This window comes from Lithobates pipiens, unplaced genomic scaffold (genome assembly GCF_037356315.1).
Source record: "Lithobates pipiens isolate NorthernLeopardFrog02 unplaced genomic scaffold, aLitPip1_a1.2 Scaffold_1, whole genome shotgun sequence".
In the NCBI taxonomy this organism is placed as follows: Eukaryota; Metazoa; Chordata; class Amphibia; order Anura; family Ranidae; genus Lithobates; species Lithobates pipiens.
In genome coordinates, this window is record NW_027507685.1 from 44,816,096 (window position 1) to 44,838,471 (window position 22,376).

At 43.8% G+C, this 22,376-nt stretch overlaps 1 protein-coding gene across 18 annotated transcripts in view; it reads left to right on the forward strand.

Moving 5' to 3' along the window:
• Positions 1 to 319: 319 nt before the first annotated feature.
• The window catches only part of MAP7D3 (MAP7 domain containing 3), a 197,071-nt gene continuing 175,014 nt past the window's right edge, over positions 320 to 22,376 (forward strand). For all 18 annotated transcript variants that reach the window (XM_077490429.1, XM_077490430.1, XM_077490435.1 and 15 more), the window contains exon 1: positions 320 to 479. In XM_077490429.1, coding sequence (XP_077346555.1) covers positions 434 to 479 — 46 coding nt within the window. In that variant the 5' untranslated portion in view covers positions 320 to 433. The remainder of the gene's footprint in view (positions 480 to 22,376) is intronic.

The window sequence follows — 22,376 nt, forward strand, 5'->3', positions numbered from 1 at the left end:
TTATAGTGCTTTCATGTGCGTTTTAAATAAAAGTACAGCTTGCTGCATTTTTCCATGTACAGCGTACTGGAATGCACAGAAAACACACTGCAATCGCATGCAATACAAGTGCAACTCTGTAAAAAATGCTTTCAATGATGCAATGCAAATCCATGTAGATGTGATCGCTGAAGGTGAGGAGTGTGCTGTGGCTCACTGATCGGAGACAAGTGAAAGGAGACTCGTGTACACCGGATCACTGACTTAGGAGATCGGGTCACGTGTCGGCAGACAGCGCTCCCCCGTGGAATGACAGCTCGGGCGGGAAGGGGTTAACCCCAATCACAGTCCTCCTTAGCAACTGCAGCAGCAACAGGAGCGGCGCGTGATTGCGGGGGGCGCATGCGCAGCCCAGGGCGGATAGAGAGAGCGGCAATACCGGGCTGAGGGGAAGATGGCGGACGGTAGCGGCAAGTTGAAGGAGCTGAGGGAGCAGATGGGTGAGTGTGGAGACCGGCTACACCGGGGCTTGTGTGTGCGGCCTGTCCATAGGTCAGCGGGCAGAGGCGGGGAGAAGGGAGGGCGGCTGTGCAGGGCTGAGGGGAGACGTGGCCTGTCATGGAGGACTGAGAAAGGGGCTGGAAACTTCCCAGCACTTCTTATGGGAGATAAAGAAAGGGGGCTGCACCCCTCCCCCCCAACCTCTGTGACTGAGGGACACGACTTTAGGGGGACAGCAAAGGTGGGTGTGGTTACATTATTATGATGATGGGGGGGGGGGCAGACTGACACCCCTGGGTGACACCCCACCACTACCCCCAGAACAGTCATGAATTACCCCCCAACATCACCCATTCAAGTGAATGAGGCTGCTCTGCAGTGCACACAGTTGCAGCATTTTAATGCAGGCTTGAAGGGGTTAAAGCAGGCAGTGAGGAGGTAAGTGCCTACTTACCACCTGTCAAAAGTTCTCTGAAGAGCAATCTGAATGGTGTTTGCTTTTCAGAGACAAAAGAACGTGTGGACAATGTTATTTTTTTTTTACTTTTACATCAATTTCTTATTTTTTTGTTTAATTTTATTATTTTTAACAGCCCTGTTATGGGTGACATATCAGGAGTCTAAACAGACCTCTGATGTCTCACTTTTGAGAAAGGGAAGTGAGGACAGAGACTCCCCACTCCCTGTCTCTGCCCTCAGGGAAGGTGGGTTGTGCCCCCTTCTGCCGCACATCCCAGAGATCCTAGGAAGGTGAGCCTCAGCCTGGACTCCAACCAGGCCACGCCCCCAACGTGTTTCACTCTGCCCCGCCCCCCCCGGAGCTTTGTCATGCTCTTAGCCACACTGGATGAAGTGGAGTGCTGAGCAGCTTTCTGTTCGATCACAAACTGAAGCATACTAAACCGTTTACTATGCTTGAGTTATGAGTAAACACAGGAGCTATTGATCACTCACTGTGTTCTGTCATTAACAGCGGAAATGAGCCGGTATAACCACCTCAGCTCCGGAAAGTATTATCCCCTTCATGACCAGGCTATTTAGCACTGTGCTACTTTTAAAGTGGATGTAAACTCACATATACCCAGCAAAGTAACCGGCCTGAGATGACACACAGAGATGAAACAAATCTCCCTACATACGTTTTACATGTATATCTGCTGTCTTCAGCTTGCTGTATTCTTTATTACTCTTACATCGGGTTAGAAATTTCACTTCCTCATTCAGCAGTATAGTCTTGACTTGCACTGGGAGACAGCTGATTGGAAAGGCGCAACCCCCCCCTTCACATTGGCAGAAGAACGAAGATACTTTTAGAGCTGTGCTGTGACAAGACCAGCTCTCTGCTAATCTATAACAACCTTCCTCGACAAATGTTCAGCTGCTTTTATCTCCCGTCTAGGAGAACTTGTCAGAAGTTATGCTGATAACAGAAGAACAGAGCAGCATAAAGACATTTCATGAATCGGGTTTACATCCACTTTAAACTGACAATTACATGGTGATGCAATGCTCTACCCAGACACAATTTATGTATTTTTTTTTCTGGTGCTATTCGATTATTACGTTATTTATTATATAAACCAGAAAATTAAAAAAAACACACAATTTTTTTTTACTTTCTGCTGTAAAAATATCCAATAAAAAAAAAAATCTAATTTCGTCACTGATTTTAGCCAATATGTATTCTGCTACATGTCTTTGGTTAAAAATCCCAATAAGAGTATATTGATTGGTTTGCGTGAAGGTTATGGCGTCTACAAAGTATGGGATATATACACTGGATTTTTTATACTAGTAATGGCAACAATCATTGACTTCTAATGGGACTGTGATAGTTCCCGCTCAGTGTCAGATTGTCCGCATCACTAACTGTCACTGACTTCAGCTTTGGTACTAAGGGCTTGTTCACACCATACATGCATGAAAATGGATGGGAAAACCTCGCAGATTTCACTTTCAGGGACATCTGTTTCCCATCAGTTTATCTCAGTTTTCATGCATGTCAGTTATTCACACCAATGTTGATGTCATGTTAGTTTTTTTTTACTGTGCAGAAACTGCACACATGTTGCAGATTCTTGCACAGAAAAAGATCTGCACGTGATAACAGTGTTGTGAACAGGTGACACGGACAACAATGGTTTTATGTGCCCTTGCAGAAAAACTGATGTCTCTGCACCATAGTGTGATTGGGGCCTAATTCAGTGCTAATACTATACATGACACTGGCTGGAAGGGGTTAACGTGGTGTAATCAAGACGTTAAAGTGGAGGGCCACCCTGAAAAAAAAAATATTAAAAATTACAAAAAAAATCTAAAAAAATAAAAGAAGAATTTTTTTATTTTTTTTTTACTTACCAGAAATGCCTGTTGCTAGGCACATAATCCTAATCTTCCTCTTCCTCCTCCGCGGAGATCTTCTTTCTTCTCTCCTCGTCACGTTGTCTTCTGGGTAATGGGTCACGCTGTGTTCTGGGAACTGTGTGTCCCAAAACACAGCGCGTCCAATTCACAAAGCGCTGCGCGACTCGTGCATGCACAGTAGTAAACGGGCAGTGAAGCCGCAAGGCTTCCACTGCCTGTTTCCCTTAGAAGGAATGGCGGCGCCGGGACCCGAGAGCCGAGGGACGGGTCGGCCTCGGGCGGCCGACATCGCGGGCGCCCTGGACAGGTAAGTCGGCTTATTAAAGCGGAGGTCCACCCTGAAGTGGACCTTCCGCCCATTGGAATCCTCCCCCCCTTCGGCGCCACAATTGGCACCTTTCAGGGGGGAGGAGGGACTTTCCTAAAGTCCCCCGCTGCCTGCTGGGAAACGCATGGATCCCAGAGACAGCGGGGACCATCCTTATTGCGCAGCGCGACTCGCGCATGCGCAGTAGGGAACCGGGAAATGAAGCCGAAAGGCTCCGCTTCCTGATTCCCATACCCAAGATGGCGGCGGCAGCACCCGAGAGACGATTGGGAGATCGGCTTCGGGTGCCGACATCACGGGCGCGCTGGGCGGTTAAGTGTCCATATTTTAAAAGTCAGCAGCTGCAGTATTTGTAGCTGCTGGCTTTTAAAAAAACAAAACAAAACGGCGGACTCCCGCTTTAAGTCAGCAGCTGCAGTGTTTGCATTTAATTTACTTATTTTTTTTAAATGGCCCTCCTCCTTTTTAATGTGCTGATTTTTACTAAAGATCTTTGTTTATTATCCCTGCTTCCCAGGGGTAAGAAATAGAGATTGTTCCCTCTGTACAGAGCCCTGTGTTAATTGCACACAGCTGATCAGCAGGTCCCGGTCATGAATCATTGACTGGAACCTGCTGACAAACTCCCGCTGTGTACAGTCAGATCAGTCCACAAGTGGATAATATAATATGACATATTTACCAGAATCTGACTCCATCCTGTGCCTCGCTGGGAGGAGGAGAAGGGACAGGAGATTGGAGGGGGGTAAATGGTAGGGATCGACACATTATGGGTTTCGGACGATATTCACTTTTTTTTTGAAGTATCAGTCAAACACTGATTATTACCAATATTGCTTCAAGGGGTTTTAACAGGGTGATTCTTGCAGCTGCAGGCATTACCCCAGTGCCATTCTTTAGAGCGGACAGTTGGCTTTATTGTAATAACAACCAATGATGTTCAGCAGCCGCTCGGCTGTTATTACAAGCAGTGGGAGGGGATGTTCCTGCCACCGTCCGCCCGCCTCTCCTGTCCCATCCCGAGGCCCAAGCAACCAGCCGGCACGTTTGCCGGCTGGCTGAAGACCTGTACAAAGCCGATGCTTCATTTGGGTCTCGGATCTAGTAACCCATGTCATGTCATGACTTCACGGATTACTGGCATCTTAAAGGAGCCAGTTTTAAAAAATAAAGTATTCAAAAACGTCAGTCTTGATGTTTTTGAATACTTTCATGTGCAGTGGAGGGATTTGGGGTCTTATATAATACCTGTCAATGCCTATTGCTTGTTTACATTCCTTGTGACAGCAATAACGGTGATTAAAAACCAAAAAAATTTTAAATGACCGTGCGAAAATGTTCAAAATATCGGCAAAAAATATCAGCAGTAGAGGTGGCCGAAATATTGGTATCGTATCGGCATCGAAGACACAATATCAGTCAATCCCTAGTAAATAGACCGGGGATGAAGGGGGGGCGCTGGGTGAAAATGCTGGAACCAATTCCTCTGCAGTGCAGGTAGGGAGACGAGCCATCTGTGCTGCAGGGGGGTTTCAGTGCAGGATTTAGCCTGGACCTGCAGGACACCAGGATTTCAATGAAATTTTGGGATGGTTGAGAGGTGTGGGCCTAATCTTCCAGAGAGATGGCTGTTCTTCCAGAAAACTTCAGGGAAGGTCTGGACTGCTACATGGACTATGATTGCATTAAAATCCTGACCTAGGACATGGGGAGCAGATAAACAACACGCCATGATGTATAATGGCCAGGTATGAGCCTCTTCATAGGGGTAATGTAGGGGTTCTGACTGTACAATATTAAGAGGATGGCCCAATTAGGGACACGGATCATGCCTATTTCTCTATTTTAGCGGTTATGTTGAGACACCTTTTTAAACTTTTCTAACAACGGTGTGGAATAAAAATATGTGGAGGACCAGGCTCTAAGATTTTCTCCAGCAGAGCTCTGAATCTTCACCGTTGTGCTTTGAGGTAGGATATATGTATTCCTTGCAAGTTGGACCCCCTTCATAGTGCTCTGTTTTGTTAGGGGTTCCCGTTGGGGTGCCTCTGCTTGTCTGGTTACCTTTCCCTTGTACCACTATAGCGCTACCACAAGCAGCAGAAATCGTCTGCCGGGAAATGTCAGTAGTGTCCGTCTGATCTTGTTCTGCAGTGAGTAAGTCAGCAGGAGGACCCAGGAGATTCACACACCTGGAAATGTTGATTTTGTTTTTCAAATTTCAGCCAAAGAGTTCTACTGAACAGAGTAGTGGCCTAAAAATGTGGACGTTGGGAACTCCTTGGGCTTGGACCTTCTGGTATTTTTACAGAATTCACTTCACAACACATCCGCTATGGGCAGGTGTATTTAAGTGAACGGTGCAGCTTTTTACATCTGATTACCTCTGCGTTTGTCTAGGTCTTAAAAAAACAAAACAAAAAAAAAAACACAGACAAATTCTACTTCCTTTTCCATTTTTAAGCGTTAAATGTAGCATATCTGAGGTACGAGGATGTAAATGGATGTGCATTCATTTACATCCACCTTCCCGTAGACCTAACTAGGGTTCCTTAAAGGGATTGTAAACCCTCGTGTTTTTTTTTTTAACAAAGTCTTACCTCCACTGTGCAGTCCGTTTTGCACAGAGTGGCCCGAGCCTCCTCTTCTGGGGTCCCACGGTGGCGCCGGTGGCTCCTCCTTGCATCCAGTGTCCATGTTGGAGAAGCACTCTCCTTGGTGGACACCCGTGCAGGCGCGCTCCTGAGTCCCGCATCTGTGTCCATTCACACAGAATGCAGGACTCAGCCCCGCCCCCTGGCGCAGCATCATTGGATTTGATTGAGAGCAGTGGAAGCCAATGGCTGTGCTGCTATCAATCTGTACAATCGGGACGCCAGCTAAAGATGGTGTGCTCATTCCCAGGCGTAGGATGACCGCATCCAGGTAAGTAAAACGGTGGGACTGTGGTGCTGCAGCACTAAAGGTTTTTCACCTTAATGCATTAGGGTGAAAAACCATGAGGTTTTACAACCCCTTTAAGGTTAGATGTACACAAATCCCCTGCAGATCAGAATAAACATGGCCTGTGTTAAAGGGGCCTTAGGGTGGTAGCTATAATTACTATTTCTGTGGACTGTTGTCAGCCCTGCCTCTTTATTTTTCCAGCTACTCGGGCAGCTTGTTCCCCCATCTCCACAACCTAAAGCAGTGTTTCTCAACTCCAGTCCTCAAGGTGCCACAACAGGTCATGTTTTCAGGATTTCGCTCAGATGAAACCGCTGTGGTAATTACTAAGGCAGTGAAACTGATCAAAGCACCAGTGCAAAATAATGGAAAGCCTGAAAACATGACCTGTTGTGGCACCTTGAGGACTGGAGTTTAGAAACACTGCTTTAGGTTGTGGAGATGGGAATGGGCTGTTTGAGTAGGCTGGACTTTTTTTTTATTTTTTTACTATTTCTATTTGGGGGTAAGATATCAGACCCCTGATTCAGCTGCACTGAAGATGAATGGACAGGAGACAGTGGCTCCAGTTCATTCATAAACTGAGACGTAAACATAGTTATGCTCAGTTATGAATGGACAGTCAGCGGGTGGAACTCCGCTTTAAAGTGATATTAAAGTCTTGTGTTTGTTATTTAAAAAAAAAAAAAAAAAAAATCGGGTCATACTTAGTCGTTTTGCACAGAGCAGCCCAGATTCTCCTTTTTTCAGATCACTCACCGGCGTTCCAGGCACCTCCCTCCTGTCCTCACAGCAAGCTGCTGCCCTCACCCCCTCTCTTATTGGCTCACTGACAGGGAGCCAATGATGTGCGCTGCTGTGTCTCAGCCAATCAGGACAGCCGAGGCTCTCATGCAACATCGCTGGATCAAGATGGGGCTTGGGTAAGTATGAGGGGGGGCTGCTACAAACTGAAGCTTTTTTATCTTAATGCATAGGATGCATTAAGATTAAAAAAACTTCTGCCTTTAGAACGCTTTAAAGCTTAACACCAACTTTTGATACACTTTACATATGTCCTTCACTAACATGTGGGGCCACTGGATGTGCTGTATAAACTGTATGTAGCTGAGGCTATTTGCAGCATACCGCACTGGTCAGAGGTTGTGACATCATCAGCCTGCGTCTGATTTATTGCTAGAATACATTGCTATCTCCGAATGGCTGAGCACCTCTCAGATAGACTCTGTTGTGTTCTGGGTATGAGACAAGAAGGCTCGCACTTGGAACACAGCGAGGTATGCTGTACATAGCCAGAGTTACATACAGTTTATAAACCACATTCCGCAGCCTCATGTTAGTGAGGGACATAGTTTGTTTGGGCCAAGCTGGTTCAGCTTTAAAGCTATATTAAACCCAGATTACCAGTACTTAAAGGTTCATTTTTTATTTGTTTAAAATAACAAACATGTCATACTTGCCTCCATTGTGCAGCTAGTTTTGCACAGAGTGGCCCCCAACATCCACTTCTGGGCCCCCCCGGCAGCTCTTGTGGCTCCTCACCACATCAGATAACTCCCTAGGAGAAGCGCTCTCCCAAAGAGGTTACCTTGCAGGTGCGCTCCCGGGTCCATCATTTGCGTCCATAGACACGAATGTCGGACTCGGCCCCGCCCTCCGCTCCGGCCGTGGATGCGCTGCTATCCATCCAATCAGGACCCGAGATACCGGCTTTTGCTGGTGTGCTCTTCCCCAGGACGAGATAGAGGGGATACAGGTAAGTAAAACGGGGGCTCTAGGGGGCTGCAGCATTACAGGAGGTTTTTCACCTCTATGCATAGAATGCATGGAGGTGAAAAACCTTGGGGGTTTACAACCCCTTTAAATGTGGTGGTTGTTTGTGCAGAGCTGACACGGACCAAGCCTGCTCTGCCCTATGAACTACCTCTGATCCGATCTGCCTACACAGAGCAGAATTGATCCCCTTCTGTTTGGCTTTTGGCAGATTAGATCAGATCGGAGGTAGGCGGGTGTAAACGTGCACAAGTCTATTTACACCCTTGCCAGTCCATAGGGGTGAATGGACTATCTGAGCAGGTCAGCTTGAAAAACTGACGGGCAAACCTGATTGGAGCGATCATGTGAAAGGGGCCTTAGAGTTGACTAACCATTTAAAGCCAAACTCCAGCTAACACCCCTTAACCGCTTGCCGACCAGCGCACGACAATATACGTTGGCACAATGGCACGGCTGTGCAAATGGGTGTACAGGTAAATCCCGTTTAAGAAGCGAAGGTGATCAAATGCCAACAAAAGAAAGCTCTATTTGTGGGGAAAAAAAGGACATCAGTTTTGTTTGGGTGCAGCGTCGCACGGCCATGCAATTGTCAATTAAAGCGAAGCTGTGCCGTATCGCAAAAAGTGCTCTTGTCATTAAGGGGGTAAGGCGCTACAAACAAAAAACCAACACTTTTTTTTTTTTTTGCGGGACTGCAACATTTTGGCAGACAAATCTGACCCCAAATGACACTTTTTGGGGACCAGTGGCATTATTACATTGATCAGTGCTATAGAAATGCACTGATCAATGTAAAACTGACACTGGCAGGGAAGAGGTTAATACTAGGATCTGATCAAGGTGTTAAGTGTATTCCCTGGGTGTGTTCTAATGTAAGGGGGTGGGCTTTCTGGAACATGACAGTTTACTGTTCCCGATCACTGAGGACAGTAGATTCCTGTCATGTCATGTGGTAGAATGGGGAATCTGCTTGTTTATATAGGCATTTCCCAATTCTACCTCTCCTCACCGCAATCGCGGGTCGCCGGCAGACGACGCGTCCCAGGTTCTTTGGTTCGCTCTGGAGAGCCAACCCGCCGCAGTATATCTGTGTGAGCTGGTTAGCTAGTGGTTAAACAGTTACAACAGTTTTCTGCCTTTTGGGATAAAGGTTTTACATAAATGAATAAAAACTGATTATTTTAAGCACCCCTGCCAGTTTTAAATGGTATGTCTCAATCTTCTATCTATTACTGGACAGCTTGGTCTGTTGCATGTTCATATGAAAATTCTCAGTATATTTAATTGACAAATGTTTGAAAGTACTTCAATATTTCCTTTTTGCTTTTACCAATTGTTTTTGGAATGAAAGTTGTTTTCTAAAAGAGCCACATATGCTATTAAAAATTCCTTTCTGCATATTTTCTCAACACTATGATCGAAAAGGAATGTTGAATTGACCCCATTAATGATTTTGAAATTCAAAATAAAATTCTGATAATGTATAACCACCTTTACTTGCTGGATCAGGAGGTGAAAAAAAGTCTAAAGAATAAAACTAGTTCAGCCACCACATCCAAGGTGAGCTGCAATGTAATAAATATTTGTTATTAATACCACTTTAAATGTTTTTTCAAAAGCCTATGTATGCTATCCCTTCTAAATATGTGCTATATGTTGACTATGCATATGGCTTTTCATTTAAATATTTGTGTGATGTATGAAAAATAAAAATGTTTAAATGTTACAAAATTCCTTCTGGCAGAATTCTGCGCTTGTCCCTTATGGTGGTAACATTGTTGATTGCAGAATGTCTCTAGAGCTTCCGTCTACTGCTGTGAACTGGAACTCTGCGAGCACTGTGACTGGTTTCCTCTCCGTCACCATGATTGTGAACGGCTCTAAAATGTGACAGTCATTCCATTTCCGGGTATTTTATGAGTTTCCTATAGTGGTGCATCTGAAGTTTGAGCGTTTATTTTTAAAGCTCTAGTCTGGTGAAGTGGGGGGAGTTTTAAGCCCTTTTATTTGGAATTAATTTTTATTTTAAAACTTTTGCATGATTGATATTTATTGGTGAAACTTGAACAGAATTTGTGAGCCAGAAGGGTGTTTATTTAAAAGCCCAAGGGTGTTTGAATGTCCATCCCCCGCTGATAGTTTTCGGCATAGTGCTTTTTGTGAGAAATACCGGGGAATTTACTAAAACTGGAGCGTGCAAAATCTGGTGCAGCTGTGCATAAAAACCGTGCATCTGCGGTAGGCGATCCCCAAGTGTATAAAAGATATATACACTTTTACCAATGAACCCCTCAATTGTTGTTGAAAAATGTTTTGTTGCCTCACAGACCTTAGATCTGGAAACTATCTTATTTGAAGCACTGTCGCGTACCATAGAGAACCTGTCTCCTTGTAGGCCTTGTTTTCTTACACGTGTGCCTGATTTTAGAGGCAATGTTGGGGTACCCTGTAAAGTGTAACTTGACTTTTACACACGTGAATGCTGCTGTTTCCATTTGTGTGTGTTTTTTGTTTTGTTTTTGTGATTTACATTTGAATCTGGCATAAATATTTTTTACCTACATAAAAAGTAGACTATTGTTGATTAAGGCTCTGTTCATTTGAAATCGTGCTTCTACCTGCGTATCTAAATTATAGCAAAACCTACAACAGGCATTTTGGGTGCCATTATTCTTAAAGAGGAAGTAAAAACTGGTGAGTTTACTTCCTCTTTCATTCTCTGCAAAGGTAAAGCATAATGGACTACTATGCATCGCATAGTAGCCCATTATGTGTCACTTACCTGACACAGGAGCCAGCGATGTCACCGCTGTCCCTTGTAGTCCGGTGCATCCATCTTCTCGGTGGGTCTCGCTGCTCCGCCGCTGTCATCCGGCGAAGCTGCGATGATGTCACTCCCGCGCACGGGAGGCGCCACGCGCGGCATATTCGCCGCTGATGCGCCGTAGACAGCGGTGCCTGTCTTTCTGCAAATATCTCCTAAACCGTATAGGTTTAGGAGATATTTCTTGGACCTACAGGTAAGCCTTAATCTAGGCTTACCTGTAGGTCAAAGTGTGTTGTAAGGGTTTACAACCACTTTAATGGCAGTGACGTTTCAAACGTGAGGCGATTGACACGTTAAGAATCACGCTAAGCTTGTTGCCCAAAAGGAGCAGGAGCTTCTATTGGGTGGCAAGTGTGTATAGGGCAGCCTGTTGAAGTGAATGGGCTGGCCTATGCACAACATGCGCTTCCTTGTGTAAATCACACTTTAAAAATGGCAAGTGGAAATGCTTGGTTCCACTATACAACGTCTGAACAGAGCCTAAAGAGCGATTAGAACATTAAGTTGTACAATGTAAGTTTATGATTACCCTTACCCCTATATATCTAAGCAATAAAAGTAGGCACTTGGTTAAGCTTCTCTGTACCTGCCATTTTCTTTCCACACTTAAAAGGGTTTGGATATATAGAGAATTCCATTGTTGAATAATAAAAGCACAATAGCTGCTGGCCTTGATTCTGAGGGAGTGGCCAGTCATGGCTGGAGTATGGGTTTGTGTATAGTATGCACAAGTGCGCATGTTTGAATGACAGGCATGGTTACCGTATCTGATACATAATTACATTGATCCAGCTTGGGCTGATGTAACTGTCTATATACCATATCTGGCCAATCTCCATGGAAGCTGGAAATATCTGAAGTAGCTGCTTCTACTCCAATAATCTCCACTTGCTTCTGGATCTTGCAGCAAAGGCTTGCACCTCTGCTTACTGAACACAGTTGGTTCGGCACATTCCCTGAATGGATGATGCGGGGCTGTGACGCCTGTGTTAAGCAGCCGACCTCCTGTGTTCACAACACGGCTGTCCACTCACTCAACACGGGATCTGGAAGCAAGTGGAGATCACTGAAGTAGCAGTGTCATCGGCCAGGTATGGTATATACCAGATTTGCTTTGAATCTAGGAGCATTTTTTTTTTCCCCCCCCCTTTCTTTATTTATTTTGTAAGCACAGCATGGGTTTTTAGAGCCTGGAGCAAGGCAAGTAAATTAACTTATGGTCCGAAAATCGGATGGAAAAATACCGCTTTCGATGCAATTGTACGATGATCGGATCGTTAGTACAGAGCTTTCAAGAGCCGATCAGGACAATTCTTCCAATATTATTAGATCGGACGACCACGAAAATTTTCTTTGTTTAGTCAGTACACTTGTCCTCCGACAAATACATTACAACACATGACATCACTTCCGATTTTTCTGTCGTACAAGCATTTTTGTGACTTGAGTACCCTATTCAATTTCTACTTGTGATTATTAAGCAAAAAATGTTAGACGATCTGTCGTCCGATTTTGGGATCGTGTGTACGGGCCATTACGGCAGAGCGGCCGGCCAGCCAATAACCTGATGTAATGCCATGACGTCAGAGTTGTAGGCTGGCCAGAAAGAATGACAATAAAAACCTGTTCTAGGGGAAACTCCTTATTATGCCAACTGTGTTGTGACTGCGGCATGTAATACACCCTCCTTTGCTGCCTATTGCAGCTTAAAGTGATTGTAAAGGCAGAAGGTTTTTTGTCTTAATGTATTCTATGCATTAAGATTAAAAGCCACCTGTGTGCAGCAGCCCCCTAATACTTACTTACCTGAGTTATATCTAGATCCAGCCATTGGCTCCCACTACTGTCAGTCAGCCAATGTGGAGAGACAAGGGGTGGGCTGTGGTGCCGTGTCTGAATGGACATGGGGAGCTGTGGCTCGGATGCCCCTATAGCAAGCTGCTTGCTCTGGGGCACTCGACAAAAGGGAGGGGCCAGGAGAGCAGATGAGGGGCCACACATTACCACCCCCCACCATCTAAATGAACTTGGTGACACTTGATAACATTTAAAAAAGATGAAAGAAATGTCTCTGTGCTGCTGGTCTTCTGCTGCCTCTTTGCAGCCACTTTCTGCCTACATGTGTGTTCTCCATGGTGACTCCATTCATTCCTCTAGGGGGGTTTCTGGTCACCATGAAATACTGGAGCCTGGCTGTAAATAAAGAGTGGCAAACCACAGAGACTAACTGGGGGGAGAGAAAAGGATCGGCTGGAGTTGCATGTCCTGGGCGTCGGGCAATGGGAGTTGCGGTGAGTGGGCTGTCAACCTGGCACCTGGAATTTTTTTGAGTCCAGCGATGTACATGGTTACATTGGTCCAAGCTGGATCCTTGTAAGTATGTATAATATAGCCATACCTGATATGCTACTTTTAATTTAAAGAACAATGTTCTGGTTGGCATCGTGTTGTGCCCACTATGTATTTTACTAAATCGGATCAGCTCTGTCATTCAAAGTTATAATACAAAATTTACTTAGTGCCAGAAGTTTGCTCAACCCTTTACAATATGAAGTGAGACAGTACTAGAAGATTAGGGGGGCCCTGCTTGTGAGAGCTTCCAAATAAAAAATGACAATTGAATAACTGATGGTGATGGACAATACTGTGTTGTCATTATCTGAGTAAGTGTGTTCATCTCCCCTGTTGCCTGGTCTTTCTCCTGGAATGTCTTCTGACAATGTCTTTACTGTATGTGTAAAAACTGAAGATAAAACATTTGACTAGTCAGCAATATTTGAGTGTAAAAGACCTTAAATCTGAGCTGCTCCACTCCATGCTTGTTGATAAACGGTCACTCTTCAACTTCAGTGAGATCTTTGTAGTTGCTATTAAATTACATATTTGTATCAGAATAATTAACTTCAAGATCCAGCATGCAAACATCTTGGGTTCCAGCACTGAATTCAGTTTTGGACTGTTGTAAGTGTAGCCTAAAGCCATTATACATACCAATGTGTTTAATATCAATTCTTCTATTGTAATTCTATTATTTTAATACAGAGAAGCTGTCACTTGTGTGGTATTTGTGTTTTTATTTTCTCATGTTGTGTATTCTATAAGATTTTATACAAAGTAGTCTCAATGTTGAATGACAAGGATCTAAGACTTGCAGAGAATGAGGTTTCTGCCCTGAAGAGCTTCGTTCCTTTGTATCTTGTTTAAAGGCAACAAGGTGATTTGTAATGTGATTCTTTTTGAGCATTTTGCTCACTAGTGCTTACTGTAACTAGAACTCCACTTAATATTTCATTTGCCTCAAAGGGAACTTGCAGGAGAAGTATGGAGACTGTCCATGCTGATCACCTTCAAAATGCTAGTTGCCTGGCTTTTATTCTTCCTCCTAGCTTCAGACTTTTTTTGTCCCTAAACTGTACTTCTGAACAAGTATGCAGCAAGTGAAGTGAGAACCCCATTGACTGTTTACATGTTCTGGGTTTTTGTCTTAAATGCTTGCTTTTATGTTTGATACAGCTTTATTACTTACCAATGCTTAGATGGGGTGGCTGCATTCGTTTTTCGTTTGTCTTCTATTAGTAGCATATCAGTTCTTACAACAAAAACCGAATACACAGCCACCACATCTAATGATAGGCAGACTGCAATATGTTCCATTTTTGGGTTTAATACAGCTTTAAAAAAAAAAAAAAAAAAAAACCTTCTGCCTTTAGAAGCCCTTTAAAGTGCAGCTCCACTTGTTCACACCCTCCACAGCCAAATTTGGCACTTTTATTTATTTATTTATTTTTTTTTTTAGGGGGGTGGGTGGGTGGGTACTGGTGCCTGGTTTTGACATGTACCCATGTAAAAAATAAAAAACCCTGCCGAGATTAACTGGTTCCCGACCAGTGCACGCCGTTGTACGTTGGCAGAATGGCAGGGGCAGGCAAATGGGCGTACCTGTACGTCCCTTTAAATTTGCCACCCTGCCACCGCGAGCGAGCTGCCGGCGGAGCGCTCGCGTGCTGGTCGGGACCCCCGTGAGTCTGGTCGCGGGTCCCGCGCACTCGATCGCCGCGAGCATACCCGCGATCGTCTCACGGGGCGGCTGAATGAGGAAATGCCGTTGCCTAGCAACTAGTGACGCTGATCTCTGCTCCATGTGATTGGAGCAGAGATCAGTGTTCACTAAAAGCCCAGCCCCCAACAGTTAGTAACACACCCCTAGGAACACTTAACCCCTACACTGCCACCCACTGGTTAACCCCTTCACTGCCACTGTCATTTACACAGGAATCACTGCATTTATATAGCAGTGATTGGCTGTATAACTGACAATGGTCCCAAAAATGTGTCAAAAATGTCCGATGTGTCCACCATAATGGTGCAGTCACAATAAAAATCGCTGATCGCCGCCATTACTAGTAAAAAAAAAAAATTTTTATAAAAATGCCATAAAACTATCCCCTATTTTGTAAACGCTATAACTTCTGTGCAAACCAATCAATAATCGCTTATTTTTGTTTATAGTGCAAAAATTAAAAACCGCAGGGCTGATCAAATACCACCAAAAGAAAGCTCTATTTGTGGGGGAAAAAAAGACGTCAATTTTGTTTGTATGACCGCGCAATTGTCAGTTAAAGCGACGCAGTGCCGAATCGCAAAAAGTGGTCTGGTCTTTGACCACCAAAATGGTCCGGGGCTGAAGTGGTTAAATACCACCAAAAGAGAGCTCTATTTGTGTGAAGAAAATGATTAAAAAAACTTCAGTTTGGGTACAGTGTTGCATGACCGCACTATTGTCATTCACAGTGGGACAGTGCTGAAAGCCGAAAAATGGCCTGGGCAGGGAAGGGGTGAAAGTGCCCTGTATTGAGGTGGTTAACTGAATTTATGTATGGCATTTGCCTGTAAAAGCCTCCCTTGCTGTTGAGGTTTAAAAGCAGGGTGCCTCCATCTTGGATATGGTGACAGCAGCTCCTGCTGACTCAAGTGACACTATAGTATTTCCTTTGCTCCTCCCTGACTGCTATGTAAAAGGTTATGTGTGGAGGGGTGCTAGAGGTTTTTAATTACCAAAATCCCCAGCTACACATACATTTCTTTTGTGCTCCTGCTTCTTTACTGGGGGCCTGGGAGCTAAGAGACATACCCAGTATTTATGAATTTGAAGATGTGTCCAATCCCTTTCCTGCCTTCTGACAATGCAAGTGCTTAAAGAGGAGCTGCATCTTAAATTATTTTTTTTTTTTTTAATTACCTTTCCCAGGGTCCAGCGATGTCGGCAGCAGATTCCGAGCAATCGCTAGTCTCTCGGCTGCCCCCGCCGCCATCCTCTGTCAGGGAATTGGGAAGTGAAGCATTGCGGCTTCACTGCCCGGTTCCCTACTGCACATGTGTGAGCCGCGCTGCGCATCTTCACTGGTCCCCGTTGTGTCCTGGGAACTTTGTGTTTCCCAGAACACAATGGGGGGGGGGGGGGGGGTGCGCATCTGCAGCTAGATGCGGCTAGCTTGTGCCGGAAATGGGTGCAGATACATGGATTATACAGATATCTGCACCCCATCCCCCCTGAAAGGTGCCAATTGTGGCACCGGAGGTGTGGGGGGGGGGGGGGCTGTGGGAGGGTTCCGATGAGTGGACCTTCCACTTTAGGGTGGAGGTCCGCTTTAAAAATTGGCAGCTCAGTCACCCAACACATCCATGGTAATGGAGAGTCCTTAGCACTGTGTATACTCTGTTTTGCTAATTGGAGGTGACACAGGACTTCCTCCTTTTTGTTCCCAGCGGGGAAACAGAGCAGATGGGTGGACAAAATTTAAGATAAGGGTTTGCAGCTGGGGAAGGCAGCAGTTAGAGGAAGTTAACTTCCTTTAAGGACTTTTACCTATAAGTGAGCCTATAATAAGTTTTACCTAGGAAAGATTTAAATTACTGGCGCATGCGCTCTGATGGAACAGCCTCCTGTGCCGTTTCTTCCGATCCCTGTGCCCTAAACGGTGGCTGCCATGCGCATGCGATGTCCTCCGCACTCCAGCTGGTCACAGAGCTGGAGCCCACAAACCTGGAAGCAAGACGGGTGAAGATGGAAGCAGCTGCAGCGCTGACATCACAGTGCTGGAACAGCTTCGTTTTAAGGCAAGTTTCACATAATGTGCTAGTATGCAATGCATACTAGCACATTATGACTTTGCCTTTACAGAAAAAATAAAATTTCCAGTGGTATACAACTGCTTTAAGTGAATCTGCCTAGTAGAGCTGCATGATTCTGGCTAAAATGAGAATCACAATTTTCTTTGCTTAGAATAAAGAGCATGATTCTCTCCTGATTCTCGTGTTTCTTTCACATTATACAAAACAATTGGGCTAACTTTACTGTTTATTTTTGTTTTTTTCTAATTCATTGTAGTATATTTTTCCACTGTGCAAATACAATGTGACATAAAATATTGCAACCATTTTATTCCCTAGGGTCTCTGAAAGGATATATATTAGGGGTGCACCGAATGGGTTTTTTGGTTCCCGAAACCGATACTGAAAATTAAAAATACACTAGACCGAAAACCGATACCGAAACAGCACTGATACCAAAAATGGCTTTTTTTTTTTTTTTTTATATATTAAACAAACAAATGATTTATATAAAAATTTTTGTTGTATTATTCATTATAGTATTCCGATTCAACTGAATCATTAATTTTTTTTAATAAAAGTCCAGTGATGTAAATAAGTACTTTAATAAAGCAACCCAAATAAATTGGACAGTGGACACAGAAGATAAAATCAAATAAAATACAAAATTATAAATTAAAGTTACTACAGCATATCCTTCAGTGCAGACTGCAGTCAGTGCACATTGAACCATAACAACAAAATAAAAAAAAAAAAATAAAAAAAAATGTATAAATATAAAAAGACTAAGTCCAAGAAGACTTTATTAATTTTCAACTTAAATCAGAACTAGTAATTCAGTTCTCTCTACCTAAGGTGTCAGCGGCTGCATGTGCGATAAGTGTATGTATCTGCGGGTTACATACATAGTTGTACAGTAGACCACACTGTGTTCCGGCCCCCGGGTATGAGCGGAGACATCCCAGAACACAGACTAGTCTACAGCAGCGGTGATCAGCCAATCACAGCAAGCAATGTAGACTAGTCTGTTTCAGGAAGTCCCTGCCCATATCTGGAACACAGTGTGGTATAGTGTATAGTACTGAAGTATGTAGACAGCCACAGATACAGAACATACAGTTTTGCATTTGTACATGCAATGGGCTGACAGCTTATGGAGAGACCTAGTTTGGCCCAACAGCAACAAACTATGTATGTACAGTACTAGATTAATAGCTGGAGTTTTCTCTTAAATTGAAGTGCAAAAAAACTGTAGAAGAACTACAATGAACAACCAACTAATGGCAGTATGGCACAACTAGATAATTGGAACATACTGGTAGTCAGTCATACTATGTTGTATGTTCCAATTGTCCAATAGCACAGTCCAATACCAATTCATTTATTATGTTCAGCAACATGGTAAATGAATTGGTCTATGCTATGGATTTATAAATCTATTTCAGTAAGTGGCAGATTTAGCTTTAAGAACAAAAGTTGTTCAGCTTTCTCACATGACAGACGGTTTCTCTTCTCATCAAGAATGTGAGATGCTAGACTGAATAGTCTCCCACTCTCTGTACTGGTGCTTGGTGCAGATAAATATCTGCATGCAATCTGTGCAAGCAAAAGAAAGCGTTGTTTGTTGATGCGCCAGTAGGCAAGGGGATTGTCACTTTTGGCGATAGGCTGTCCAGCTGTTGGGTAGCTCCACTTGTGACACTGCTATGGACCGGGGTGCATTCATGTAAAATTTCTTCAGACATATCAGATATGGCGGGAGCGTGTTCCTCCTCACTTGTATGCAACCGTTTCTTCCCACTTTCCTCTGTGCTACACCTCAAAACTCCTTCACCAGATGCTTTCGCCACCTCCATTTGTGCCTGTATCATTTCCCGTGCACGCTGCTTTTTCTCAACATTTAAAATAATGCTCTTTAAATCGAGGATCTAGAACTGTTGCAATGCAGTACAGAGGGTTGATCTTGGTGTCTTTAAACCGGTTGGTAGTGGCCTCCTGTAGAGTGGTTTTAGCCGTTTTTACGCCATGGTCTGTTTCTATCTCTTTTCCTAGCAGACGCTTCAGTGCGGCAATCAAGGGAATAACTTAAGAAATGGAAACATTAGTTGAGCTTATTTCTTTTGTTAACTTTTCAAATGGAGATAGAAGAGACAAACTATTTTCAACTAACATCCACTGATGTGCGCTCAGTGTTGCCGGCAACTCGTAATCTGCAATGTATGAAGCTAAAACGCTGAACAAAAGCTAAAACACACTTTTGTTCAAAAAGACTTTGCAGCATATAGTAGGTGCTGTTCCAAAGAGTGGCTACATCTTGCTGCAGTCGTTCTGGTGGCATTCCAAAATGTATCTGCAAAGCTTGTAATAATAAGCAAGCAGAGAATGCTTACAGTGACCCACAATTTTTCTTCCTTTTTGATACAATATCAGATATGGTGCGCTGACTCAGCAATCCTTCATTCACAGCCAATTGCAGCATGTGCCATACACGGTATGCTTTTAAGTTCACTGTCCTCCATTGCCTTTGCCATGTTCCGCGCATTATCTCGGACAATCAAATGCACTTTAGACTTCTCAATGTTCCAAGTGTCAAGCATGGATTTTAAAGTGTCAGCTGTTGCTGCTGCAGTATGTGATCCAACAAACTCGTGTGCGTCAAGTAGGATGTATTGCAATTGAAATTTTGTCATCTATCCACTGCGCTGTCAGGCTAAGTATGCTCGTTGGACTGACGTCTGAACTCCAAATGTCGGTAGTAAAACTGACTGCTATGATGTTGGTAGTCATGAGCTCTTGAACGTGTTTTCTAACACTGCAAAACAATTCAGGTAGACAGGTATCTGCAAAGTAGCATCTGCTTGCTAGTGAGTAACGCGGCTCAATATGTTGCATGAGCCTACGGAATCCAATGTCCTCCACAACAGAGAATGGCTGGTCGTCTAATGCAATAAATTCCATAATTTTATCTGTTGTGGCACGAGCTTTGGGACTGTCACTTGCAAATTTTTTAACCTTTTCAAAGACTGTGGCCACAGATGGTGTTGCGCCTGACTCACTTTTTGGAAGTGGCACTGTTTTCTTGTAATCTGAATGCTGAACTGGATGATGTGTTTTCAGGTGGTGTATCAAACATGTTGTTGAAAAATGCCTTGGCACTGTACCCCCTCTTGAAATTTCTGCTGAGCAAAGAATACAGATTGCAAATTTCGGGTCTATCAGAAACGTTAAAATAGTTCCACACTGCAGACATGGTCCACCTTTGCTGGTAGCGCAGAATAATAGCATAGAATGATCTATAGTGGGAGTGAAATCTGAGGGGGGGGGGGGGGAAGGACGGACGAATCGATTTTAAAAGCTAAACCCCAGGAGGCAGCTTAAAAAACTATCACTTGCTGTCATGTCAGTGTATACTGTATAACTAACTATACTGTGACAAAATGACAAATTCAATGTCAACAAGGCATACATTTAAAGAGGAAGTAAACCCTGATGAGTTTACTTCCTCTTTCATTCCTTGCAAAGGTAAAGCATAATGGACTACTATACATCGCATAGTAGTCCATTATGTCTCACTTACCTGACACAGGAGCCATCGAAGTCACTGCTGTCCCCTGTAGTCCGGAGCATCCATCTTCTCGGTGGCTCTCGCTGCTCCACCGCTGTCATTTGGCGAAGCCGCGATGATGCCACTCCCGTGCATGCGCACGGGAGCCGCTACTCGTGGCATATCGCCGTTGACCGCGGCATGCGCCTGCGCACCGCTGTCTACGGTGCCCGTCTTTCGGCAAATATCTCCTAAACCGTGTAGGTTTAGAAGATATTTCTTGGACCTACAGGTAAGCCTTAATCTAGGCTTTACCTGTAGGCCAAAGTTGGTTGTAAGGGTTTACAACCACTTTAATTTTATAGTATACTACAGAATAAATAGCATGCCATTCCATTTCAAATCAGTTCAATTATATAAAATATTATTTTTGCTACAAGTCAGATGTACTGCAGTACAGACAGATATATTTAATAGTACCATACTGCAAGGCAAGAGTGGCTTGTTTAACAAAGGCCAAGTAGTAAGTAATGCATATTCACTGCTAGAGACAGTTTCAGTAGTATAGTAAAATAAATAATACTAGTTGGGTTGTTTCTGTCAGTTTAAGTAAGGCAAAAAATGCAATGCATTGCTCACCCGCGAATAGTAGTAATGGTAGTCATCTAGGAGGGACAGTGCCCACTCTTGTACTTGAGTATGCTATGTGCAGCCCTCTATGAAGCTGTCTCTCATGTCCCAGCAGCGTCTGTGAGGAAGGTGTCAGCATCTCAGCAGGGAACATGCTTACGAGTGCGGCGTCTTAACCGAGAGGAACCTGCAAGCCGCCCACAGAACGAGTGACGTCATCCGAAGGTTCTCCCGTCGCTACTGTGCATGTGTGATTTTCGGCGCCATTATCGGCACGAATTCTCTTTCGATATGTTTCCGTGGCTGAAATTTCGGTGCATCCCTTTTTAAAAATAAAAATAAAATTGTGTGTGTGTGTGTGTGTATATATGTATATATATGTATGTATGTGTGTGTGTGTTTGTTTGTTTGTTTTTGTTTTTTTTAATGATCGTGCAGGTCTACTGCCTAGTATCCTTTCATTGAAAAAATCGTACTATGCCTTTAAAGCATAATTAACACATCAATGTATTTTTTTTTTTTTTTCCCAAAATGCACTGTATTCAAGTCATGCTGTCATGGTCGCTTGCTCTTGTAGCGCTACACCCCATGTTAGGGCCTTTGCACATATTGGTGTGCTTATTGGTGATGGACTATCTCACTGAGTTGCAGGATTATCTAAGAAAGAATGGATTCCTTAGTACACAGAAATGGCCAGGTAGCAGGTTAAGGCTTGGTGATGTGAACCCCAGCCAAGCAGGACAAGCAGCGCATAACGGTGATTAAATGGAAACTAAGGAGATGCAAATGAAATTCAGCTTCACAAAAAGATAGTTTGGTCCATTTATATTTGGACACGGGCACAATTTTTATTTTTATTTTTTCCAGGTATTTACCAAAACGCATTAAAGCTATAGTTATATAATGGCTGTGGGCTGAAAGTGCGTGCTCAGGTTTAATTTGAGGGTATGTACATCCAAATCGGAGAAAGAAAAACCCATTTACAGCATCCATGCAGGTGAAGGACATATCATTGTCAAAATCTACAATCAAGAGAAGACTTCATGAGTGCAAATGCAAAGGGGTCACCACAAGGTGCAAACCATTCATTAGCTTGAAGAATAGAAAACCCAGTTTAGACTTTGCCAAAAAAACATCTAAAAAAAAAAGCCAGCCCAGTTCTGGAAAAGCATTTTTTGGACGGATGAAACTGAGATGAATCTGTACCAGAATGAAGGGAAGAAAAAAGTGTGGAGAAGGCTTGGGATAGCCTATGATCCAAAGCACACAACGTCATCTGTTAAACATAGTGGAGGCAGTGTAATGGCATGGGCATGCATGGCTTCCAGTAGCACTGGGTCATTGGTGTTTTATTGATGAGACATTTCACT